An 11,418-nucleotide genomic window follows, 5' to 3' on the forward strand; every position below is an offset into this window, starting at 1 on the left:
CCGTCATTGTTGTTTGGCTGGTCCGGGCTGGGGATTCGAACCCACCACCTTAGGTGTATGTGGCTGGCGCCTTAGCCACTTGAGCCACAGGCACCGAGCCTTCTGTCAATTCTTTATAGGTGGAGTCCTCTGCAGTAGCTGCTTCATGGTTCCTTGAGGGAGATGTTTTGTTTTGCTTTTTCATGTTGCCTGAATTTTTCTGTTGGTTCCTCCTCATGTGTTTTCTTATTGTTTTTTACTTCTTACTACCTCCTTTATTTCAAACAGAAGTTCTTAGTCTGGATGACAGTATATTGCTGGGACACCAGGTGTGCAGTGGTTTTTTTAGGAGATAGAGAGCACAGCCAGCAACCTCTATGGTCCTTATTCCAAACTTAGTCACCTTCAGTGATTGCTTGATTGTTTCCTCCCAGGTTGGGTTCTTAAAACTCACAAGAATCCTTTGGGGTAGGTCTCACAGTGCCCTCTGACTCCAGTTTCTGTGGGGTGTGGGAGTCCCGCAGCCTGTTCTAAGAGTGGAGTTCTGATTCCAGCAGGCAGAATTAAGATAGCTATGTTTAGGCTCCTGCTAAGACCTTCTCTCGACCTTACCACAATGGCAGCCCCCTGGCCACTGAGACCTTCTCAGTATGGCTGCCTCATCAGCCACCAATCCTTTGGCAAGTCCACTCTAATGGCATTCAAATCTTTGCTATATACCGTTTGAGTCCGCCTACTCTTCCAAGCTTTCCAGTCAACACGCAGCTTCCCCCAACAACTGAAAATTCCAGAAAGGCTCCTGTTGTCCGGTTCCTCCTCCGTGTGGGGCCAGCTGATCCCAGCCAGTCGCAATCACTTTCCATCACTCCGGATCATATGCTATATCCAGCTCACCGCCTCCTTGCTGTGCTCCCTGAACTATTGCTCTGGGTAAGGTCCCCACATCAAGTATGGCTGGGTTCTCTCTTTTTCCCCAGTCTTTCTACAAGACTTCAGCTGAATGATCCTTCTGGTCTCTCATCTTCCTCTACCCCTCTTTTCATGCAATTTTTTTTTAAGAAATTAGGTGAATTGCAGGATTATTCTTTTGTATACAGTTGCTTCCACCCTCCATGATGTCTGTCAGATCCATCCATGTTCTTCTATGTAACAGTAACATGTCCTATTTTTATCGCTCAGTTTATTTCATTATGTGAGTATACCACGATTTTTTTTCACTCTCAAAAACAAAGAAGAGAAATTAAGTGATGTGACCTATGAAATTCCAAAAATTCAAAATGTAGCAAATTGTATCCTCATGGGGTCATCTGATGCATAATTTCTGTTCTAATTGATCATTAGATTTAGAGGGTTAATTAGGGTCATGTTCAGTTTTGGGTCAAGAATCCTGAATAAGCAATGCATTGCTCTTCTTGTCACTTCTTAGGAACAGATAGGTAACATCTGACTGTCCTCTTTTTTGGTGGTGAAGATCACAGAGTAGGTTTAGTCATCCCATTATGATCTTCCATTGTAGTATTCCTCATCCAATCTTCCACTTAATGATTTTAGTAGCTAGTGATAATGACTGTTTAAATCTGTTATGGTGGCTTTCTAATTCTAGCAGTTTTTTCTCAATTATTAACTGTGTTTCATCTATGAAGAAGAATTTTTCCTCCTGTATGGTTACCCTAAAATATAGTTCCTATGGGAAAGACAGAATTCTTTCCCTGGAATCCCTAGTATATTTCAGTGTTTTATCATTTGAAGGTGTTAGACACATTTGCTTAATACTAACACATGAGGACCTTTGAAGGTTGAGCAGAAATAGGAAAAAGAATCAATGCCTGTGTAGTTTAAATCAGTGAGAAAATAGCATTTAATCTACTGATTATGAAATAGTAATTGCATTTTTTTTTAAAAGTGTGCCTACGGCTCGGCGCCTGTGGCTCAAGCGGCTAAGGCGCCAGCCACATACACCTAAGGTGGCGGGTTGGAATCCCCAGCCCGGCCCGCCAAACAACAATGATGGCTGCAACCAATGATGGGCCAGGCGTTGTGGCGGGCGCCTGTAGTCCCAGCTACTTGGGAGGCTGAGGCAGGAGACTCGCTTGAGCCCAGGAGTTGGAGGTTGCTGTGAGCGTGATGCCATGGCACTCTACCCAGGGGGACAGCTTGAGGCTCCGTCTCAAAAAAAAAAAAAAAAAAAAGTGTGCCTACTAAGATATCTATACAGGGAATCTGCAGGGTTATAGTCCAGAGAAAAACACAGAAATAAACACTGCATTTTTCTAGGAACCTTGGCTTAGTTGCATAAAGTTAATATTAAAAGTTACTTGGGCATACAGAACAGGGAGCTAAAAGGATTCTTAATCTATTTTTATTTGTAGCTATCAACCGGTTCAAGCCTCGTCAGCATCTGTAACCGAGAACTTTCTTCCTCTGCAGGACCTTTCTGCCTTCCCCTCAAGGGGGTATAAGGTACTTGGTTTTCCCTTGTTTGGTGGGGAAAAGTCATTTGCTATAAGTCTATGTGTGGGTTTGTTTAAATGAATGGCATTGCTCCTGCAGAGCTCTTAGATCAAGATTCAAATCAGACGTCAAATGATTGGTTCTCTTTCCCAGAGAACAATTAACCTTTATGGGGCACCTCATTGTTTCTGGACAGATCTTTAAGACCACCCTGAGAGATAGATATTATTATCTCTATTTGATAGATGAGAAAACTGGAACTTGCAGAGTAAAAATGACTGACTTTGTCTGTTAGTTGCAATTAGGTAGTTCAAACGTTACTGCGAGGGTCAAACTATGCATCATTGTCACCTAGTATGGTGGGGACGAAACTTTTCTCAGATTTGTAACACATGCTGGCTTCAGTATTGTGCGGGCTGGTCTGCTTGCACCCGGTAGACACCTCCAATTCCTCTGCACCTCACTGGTTTTGGAGCATTAGGCAAGGAACTTGCCAGATTACTGGACTAAATCAGACACCAAAGGGGACATTGCCCATAGACACAATGTCTTGCCAGCCTTAAATTGGCCTGGATAGATAGGCCCACTGACAATCTGGTTTACGACTGCAGTGAGGTGCCAGATGTGGAACCTCTAAGCCAGCTGATCAGAACCCTGGCATTGATACTTCATGGCTTTAGAGGGGCATACGTATGGATGTATGATGTATTTAATGCCTTAAATGTTTTCTGTTTCATGTTTACATATTTTTAAAATTTTTTAGTTGTTAGAGGTCAATAACCAATATCTGGAAAATGCCAGAGTAAGTGAGCGTTTTAAAGCTTCCATGAAAAATTTCAAGATTGAGAAGATAAAGATAATCCAGAACTTAGAGCTCTTGAATAATTTCAAAAGGTTGGTATTGTCCACATTATCAGATTTCCTTATATAAAACTCGTAAGGATTAGTTAAAAGATCCATTCTTTAAAACTTATGTTCATGGGGCGGCGCCTGTGGCTCAAGAAGTAGGGCGCTGGCCCCAGATACCAGAGGTGGCAGGTTCAAACCCGGCCCTAGCCAAAAACTGCAAAAAAAAAAAAAAAAAAAAAAATTAAACAATATAAAAAAACAAAAAAAACTTATGTTCATGGGTTTATTTCAGTAATCAACATTTTCTTCAGGCTCTAGTTGTTTTTTCATTGTATTAACTCAAGCTTTACTCTTTTTGAAAACTTTATTATTTTACAGTTCAATGATTTCATGTGTATATCATTTTCATAAATGTATTATTTTACGGCTGCTGCCTCAAAGTTAGTAGCCTCATTCTGAAAACCACTGGAATAAAATTTAAACTGACTGGGATTTAATTTGGATTAATGTTATTAAGTGGAGTGGAGCAAGAATGTTCTCAGTGTTAAATCTCCCATTTCCTGTATTAGGAAGAAAATGCAGATGACCAACAAAACCGAAAAACTCCTGTTTTATGCAACGAGGCGCGCCTATGTGGAGTCTATCTGTGCGAATAATTTCAACTTGATCTTGCATGAAACTCATGAAAGCAAATATGGAAAAGGTTTGTGCTGGACTAGAGAAGGCAGACTAGTTATGTTTTGTGCATGCTTCTGTTATGAAGTATATGTAATTAATTAGAGTGGTTCAGCTGACTTGGGGCTTGATTGCTGGGACCTAGCCCTGCTTCTCTCTTCTGTTTGTTTCCTGGGAGTGACCAGAGTCTCATACATATTTGCAAACTACTCCATCTGTTGGCTATATTATCTACCATTGCTACTGTGTTCTGGCTATGGCTCTACCTAAACCAAGCCCAGGCCTACAAAGCCATTGGAAGTAGCCTTCTGTTGCTGCAGATGGATTTTAATTAAAGATGGGAAGAAGAGGGCTGTCCCCATCTCAGGCCTCACTGGGTCACCTGGGGCTGACTGTGTCACAGTCTGCCTATATATAAATGTTCCTACGCTTCTGCATGCAACTCAACTTTGTTTAAAAGCTCTGTTGGGGTCAATTCCTTGCCCATGCTATACCCCTGCCTTTGACCTTTTCCAAGACTTTCATATCAGTAGTAAATAACTTTTGTTCCTTCAAATGTACACAATATAAAGGGGCCTCTGCTTTGAGTATCTTTGGTTCATTGGTTCTGACTCAGCTCATTCAACTCATCCTGTGTGAGTTGCATAGATGGGTCCCTGTGTCTATCATGACCACTTGCTTATTGCCCCCGGTGGCTGGCCCCATCAATTTGAGCCCTGCTCTGTATCGTAAACATTTTTTAAAGTGCAAAGAAGTTATGAATATCAGTACGATATTGTTTTTATGCTTAGTTCATGCCCCTCATCTGATTATGTGTCAATAATCTTATAAACTATATGTCTTCTTTTATAATAATTCTTAGCCTATTTTCTGATTATTTCTAGGATACTACTTCGCAGAAGATGCCATCTATTCACACAAAAATTGCCCGTATGATGCTAAAAACATCATTATGTTTATAGCTCGGGTCCTGGTGGGAAGTTTTATTGAAGGACATATGACATACACCAGCCCTCCTCCGGGCTACGACAGCTGTGTGGACACCAGAGGGAGTCCCTCCGTTTTTGTCATATTTGATAAAGATCAGATTTACCCAGAATATGTGATAGAGTATACTGAAGTAGACAAAGCCTGTGTGATTAGTTAGAACTGATGAATACAGTGTCATAAAAATCCGTGAACACTGTTTCCTTACAGGACCAAAGTTTCCCAGATAGTAGTTAAACTTTTATCTTTCCTTGCCCAGTTACCTAATGTCTTAGATCAGCCCAAACTTTGCTTCACATTAGAATCATCCAGAGAGCTTTAAAAATTTCCAATGCCCAGCTTTGCACCCTATGCCAATTAAATCAGTGTTTCTTAAAGCTCTCCTGATGATTCCAATGTTTGGAAAGTTTGCATTGTTTTAGATATAACTGGTAATGGTTGATTTCTAAATTTTCAATAATTGCGGCAGTTAAGTGCTACTGAGATGTAACTGCAGTACTATACCTTAGTGATGAAACTTATTTGGATCACACCTTTTTTTGCTTCTAAACTTATTTAGGGGTCAACCATCCAGGTTAACATTTTCTGGAACACCAAGTGTTGCTCAGAGAGAAGCAACCAAATGGAGCTAGTTGTCCGTTTAGGCCCTTTATATAATTATGACAAACTAGATGCTGTGTCGCAATTGATGTGATCACAGAAAAGGCCTTTATCGGATCATGTTTGCATTTTTAGAGAACTAAGTTTCAGTAACGAGACGCACATGAGCATGACTGATAAACACAAGTGCTATGTAGTGGCTGGCTGCGTCAGATGAACCTCACCAGGAAATTAGGAGCAAGCCATCTTTACTGAAGGGCGGGCCCCCTAAGGAGACAAGATTTGTTTCCTGGTGAGCATAGAATCAGATGTAAAAGAACAATGTCTTAAAGAGGCTTCGTGCCTCCTAGGGGCTTCTTTTTCTAAATACAGAAGGTGCCCAAAAAATGTATACACATTTTAAGAAAGGAAGAAAATTGTATTAAAATCGTAATACTCAAGCCATGTTTGACTTCTGCAATTACAAGAAATATAAGATACAACAAGATAACAAACATTTTTGTTAGATATTGAGTATCACAATTTTAATACAGTTTTTTCCACTTTTAATATGTATATGCATTTTTCTGGCAGCCTCTGTATATCGGATTATATGCAATCGTAGTACAGTTTTTACTAGGACCAAAATGTCTTTTCTTATTATGAATGAAGTTATTTTTTTTAACCTTCTTTTCTCTAACATTCCTTACCAGTCAACATTTCCTGTTACAGTTCATTCCAGGAGACATGTCACAGATAATTAATTGGCATTAGAGTGGATTTTATATTAAGCAGATTTAGACCAATGCAAAGATCTTTTAGAGTGGGGTTCCTTTTGGGCAGTCTTACCACAAATAGGTATTCTCATTCACACATTTTTTTTTTCATGGTATCAATTTTGGATGTTCATTTTTTGACTTTGACCCTCACACTGTAGAGGTGCAATTTATCCAGCTCCTTCTAGCTCCGCATTGGGCATCTCTAGCTGGATATTTCACAGGCATTGCTGACTCAACAGGCCCAAGATGGAACCCTTGATCTGCCTCCCTCACACAAATCATTGCCTATTTTCTGTGTAGAGGTCAATGGCACCACCATCCACCCATCCACTCAAGCAAAAGTACAGAAGCCATCCTTAACCCCTTATTCTCCCTCTTGATACACATCTAAGCTATTCCCAAATCAAGTTTTACCTCTTAGCTGTCTCTGTTCCCTTCCAAATTGTTCTTTACTTGACAGCAAGAGTAGTCATATTTTTTAAACAATTTACTTAGTAATGTTCTTTGACAACACAAATCTGATCAGACACATCATGGCTTCACAATCTCCCTTCCCCACCACTCTACCATTTATTTTCTTCTACACAAGCCATTCTGGCTTTCTTTCAGCCTTGTGGTTCCCATTTTCACCTAGTTCAGTGGTTCTCATTTATCGCTTCTGCCTTTTTTTTTTTAAACGTCTAATACAAATACGTCTTCTTTATTATCCTCGAACTCCAATTCAGAGGTGATCTGGTTCATCTATGCACAATTTTAGAAATACATTGAAAATTAAATAAAACCAATAATCACATAAAAGCTATATAACTTGGGCACAATCATACTAGAAAACCTAATGAAGTAGTCAGATGTTTACACCTAATTCTAAGGAATACATTTAAACTTAGAAGAAGGTAGGAGGTCAGAAACCATTTTGTACAAGGAAGCATGAGAGAATGAAAAAGCAGAGATAGGAGTGGACATCAGAATAAAAGCTAAAGATATAACAACTTAACGTGCGTAGGATAACATCTGCTTGTATGTAAGAGACAGAACGAAGTCACCTTAATTGAAATAAAGATACCATACAAGAAAATTACAGATTACCGAAGCGGAGGAAATGAGGAAATACTATATTCTTTCAGACGAGCTATAGCTCATACGTGAATGTCCAGCGAGACGTTCAAAGTTCGTATAGGGTGCAGAATAACTTCTTATTGTGAGGAACTGTCCAATGTATTGCAAGATGTTCCGCATACTTGGCTCTCACATACTAAATGCCAATAGCACCCCCGCCCCCACCCCAACCCTGGTGACAACCACTATCAAGACCTATTCATTGCTGAGCAGGTATTTTGTAACATCCTCTTGGCTGTTCTGAGTTGATTCATAGATAATACAATTTACTTCCACACATACATTTCTTTAAAAAAAATCAATTTAGGACGGCACCTATGACTCAAGGAGTAGGAGGCTGACCCCATATACCGGAGGTGGTGAGTTCAAGCCCGACCCCGGCCAAAACTGAAAAAAAAAAAAAAGAAAGAAAAGAAAATAAATCAATTTAATGCCCTAACTCTCTATTATAATGGAGAAATAGAAGGTAAAAAAATTGTAATGAAAATAAAATGAATTTCAATTTATAAATGCACAGGCATGACTATGCCATGTAAGACATGAAATAGATGTTTTTTTTCTTACTTACAATGAATAGGTTTATATTTAAGAGCCGTTTAGAGGCTACTTCCTGTGAAGAAGTACAGGAATATGAAAGATTAGAGGTATGGGGGACTCTAGAATGAAAACTACAGGGTGTGCGAAAAGTTGCCATACATAGGAAAACGGGAAATTGTAGCTAAATGTACCTTTATTTACAAAACAGTCTCTGCGTGTTGGCCATCTCTGTCTATACTAACACCAGGTTTTCTCTCCCACTCATGGCGAACATGTTCCAAGGTGTCTGTTGTCACAATTTTCCTATGTATGGAGACTCTTGGAACACCCTGTAGTATTAGGGTAAGTCATAACAGACCTTATCTGTGTATGGCAAAGGAAAGAACGAAATTACCCAACTTGAAATAATAATAGGACAAAACAAATTGCAGTTTGTCTCAGAGGAACAAATGAATTAAATTCTCTGAGACAAACTGTAGGGTCCTACATACATGTCCGGCGGGACATTAGAAAGTCGTACAGGGTACAGAATAATTCTTCGTTGTGTGGGACACACCCATACACTACAGGACATCTGTTGGCCCTGGCAGCATCGACTCAATGCTGGTAGTAGTCCTGAGCTGTGATGACCACAAACACCCATCAATTTTTGAAATACCACAGTGAGAACCACTGACCTAGTTAATGTCTAACATCCTCAGATTAGCCAAACTGTTAATTTCATAAGGAATTCTGTAGAAGAGGTCAGTTCCTTGGTTCCTGTACTTGGAGTTTTTATAATGTTTTATGCCTTGCTTTGTTAATTCGTTCATCTATCCAACTTGAAATTGCCTGCTTTTTGAATTGTAATGTAAGCTCCTTAAGGGCCAACTCTTGTTCTCTGTGCCATGCCCGATGCCCACACTACCTGGATGTTTTCTAAATTGATACATTTACAATTAAATTTGCATTCATTGATTTAGCTAAATTTGTTGAATAAATTAAGCTCAACTATGTATATTTCAGTTGAGTTGTATAGCTTCTTGTTCTCCAGCTACATTTGAACTTCTAATAAACGGGAAGAATTTCGTCCTGCCTCTTGTAGTTGCTTTATTTCTAGGTATCTCCAGAGAAATCATCAACCACAGACATCAGTGTATTCAGCTGGGAAGAGATGACATGTTTTGTCCCATCCAGTTTTAACATCACAAGGTTCCATGACCAAGTAGCCTTTTTATTTTATTTTATTTTATTTATTTATTTTTGGGCAGTTTTTCACTGGGGCTGGGTTTGAACCCACCACCTCTGGCATATGGGGCTGGCGCCCTACTCCTTTGAGCCACAGGCGCTGCCCCGAGTAGCCTTTTTAGCATACTGCCAGGGTGAGGGTGAGACACGGTGATGGAGCTGCCCAGCTTTGGTTTGCACATCTTTTGTCTGGGGACTCAGACGGGGAAGGGCCAGAAGCCGAAGCTGCTAACACCTTCCTCTGGTGTTCATCATCTTCACTATTCCAGGCCTACATCCATATCCATCTATATCCATCACCCCACTTCCATTTCCTTGTGGGAACAGGGTCAGGCCAAAGCACAAAAAGTTAAAAACGTAAATAGTTATCAGCAGAATTATCCAATCTTCAGAAGCCTTCTTCACTCATTGTTTTTTAATCCCAAACGTTTGGGTGGAGAGACAGAGCAAGTTCTGTGACAACACGCAGATTTGATAAAGTGAAGGTAAAACTGCTGTTTGACTTGGGCCTCGATGTAAGTTCAGGTACAGCAAACCCGATGCTGTCAAAGCACTCCCATTCAAATACACGAAAGTGCTGTGACACCTAGCAAGAGCCGGTATTTGAGATTATTGGTCATTTTTTTCTATGTGTTTACTTACTTCATCTTAGTGCTCCCCCAGAAAATCTGCCATTATCTGGTTTCTGGGGGCCTCCTCAGTCCAGCATTTGGTGGAAGCAAAACCAGATAGCAATGGCTTCCCAGCCACACCTCAGCTACTGCAAAGATAACTGCCATGAAAGGCATGCTTAGTCCAGTGCCATGTGTGTGTTAGATACACTGGGTGTTGCAGGACGTGGCTTGGAAAAGGTGCAGGGACAACAGGCAGGTTTCATTTAGGGGGTTAATAATAGACTGAAGTTACAGCAGTGGTACCAGTGTGTGTCCCTGGGGTAACTTGTTCAAAAGCCTGTGCTACAGACATGTGCTGGAGTGGCCATCGGCTTGAGAATGAGCTTCAGAATCCAAGTGGGAGGACATTTCAGGACTTTTTAGGAAATGCTTGAGTCATAAAAGCTCTAATCTTCAAATACCCCAATTTCAACCTCCTCTTTCTCTTTTCCATTTCCTTGTGAACCTGCCCGGCATCTAATGGCTCCTGGTTCTGCCCCAGAATGCCACCTTTCTTAATAATCTGCTCTGGGATCTTAACGTTTTTCCTTCTACACATTTCCCCATGAAAGGTGTCATTTCTTCCCAGACTTCAGGTATGACACACTCCTGACTCCAGCCCCTTTACTTCTGCTAAGGAGTCAAATAACTTGCACAAGGTGTTGTGGCTAATGAGTAACAGAATCGAGACTATGAACCCCAGAGCGCAACTGCAGAGCCCACAGGTTAAGTGCAATTATCTGGGCAGTGGGCTACCTCTCCCCTCCCCCGCTTTCCCTGTTAACTTCTGGTCTCTTCTCCATACTCTGGCTCCAACTTCCTCTCTACTCTAAATCACCACCCCTCATCCTTCATCATTCATTGTGGACAAACCACATACCTTTCCTACCCTTAGATGACTGTAGCCTCTGTCTTCATCATCTTCACTATTCCAGGCCTACATCCATATCCATCTATATCCATCACCCCACTGTCATCAGTCAGACTTCCTCCAGGACTGCTCTTTCTGAAATCTTACTTTGTCGTTGTTTTGAGACTGAATCTCATTCTGTCACCCTGGGTAGAGTGCTGTGGTGGCATGGCTCACAGCAACATCAAGCTCTTGGGCTTGAGCAATCCTCTTGTCTCAGCCTCTGGACTAGCTGGGACTACAGGCGCCCACCACTATGTATGCCCAGCTAGTTTTTCTATTTTTAGTAGAGACGGAGTCTCATTTATGCTCAAGCTGGTCTCCAACTCCTGAGCTCAAGCAATCCGCGTGCCAGAGCACCTCCCAGAGTGCTAGGATTACAGGCATGAACCACTGCACCTGGCTTTTTTTTCTTTTTGCAGTTTTGGTGGGGGCCGGCCTTGAACCCACCACCCTACTCCTTGAGCCACAGGTGCTGCCCGTGGCTTTTTTTTTTTTAAGAGACCGGTTCTCTCTGTGGTCCAAGCTGGAATACAGTGACATGATCATAGCTCACACATTCTCCAATTCTTGGATGCAAGCGGGCCTCCTGCATCAGCTTCATGAGTAGCTAGGAGTGCAGGCATGCAACACCACGTCTAGCTAATTTTTTTTTTTTTTATTATCAGGTCTTGCT

At 41.1% G+C, this 11,418-nt stretch overlaps 1 protein-coding gene across 2 annotated transcripts in view; it reads left to right on the plus strand.

Annotated features, from left to right (window-relative positions):
- Positions 1–5,958, plus strand: part of ZC3HAV1 (zinc finger CCCH-type containing, antiviral 1) — a 65,850-nt gene extending 59,892 nt beyond the window's left edge. For both annotated transcript variants that reach the window (XM_023514220.1, XM_023514219.1), the window contains exons 10-13: positions 2,349–2,439; positions 3,194–3,324; positions 3,849–3,982; positions 4,839–5,958. In XM_023514220.1, coding sequence (XP_023369988.1) covers positions 2,349–2,439; positions 3,194–3,324; positions 3,849–3,982; positions 4,839–5,101 — 619 coding nt within the window. In that variant the 3' untranslated portion in view covers positions 5,102–5,958. The remainder of the gene's footprint in view (positions 1–2,348; positions 2,440–3,193; positions 3,325–3,848; positions 3,983–4,838) is intronic.
- Positions 5,959–11,418: the final 5,460 nt, after the last annotated feature.

The sequence above is a fragment of the Otolemur garnettii genome, unplaced genomic scaffold (genome assembly GCF_000181295.1).
Source record: "Otolemur garnettii isolate 467f Iridium unplaced genomic scaffold, OtoGar3 scaffold00049, whole genome shotgun sequence".
Lineage (NCBI taxonomy): Eukaryota > Metazoa > Chordata > Mammalia > Primates > Galagidae > Otolemur > Otolemur garnettii.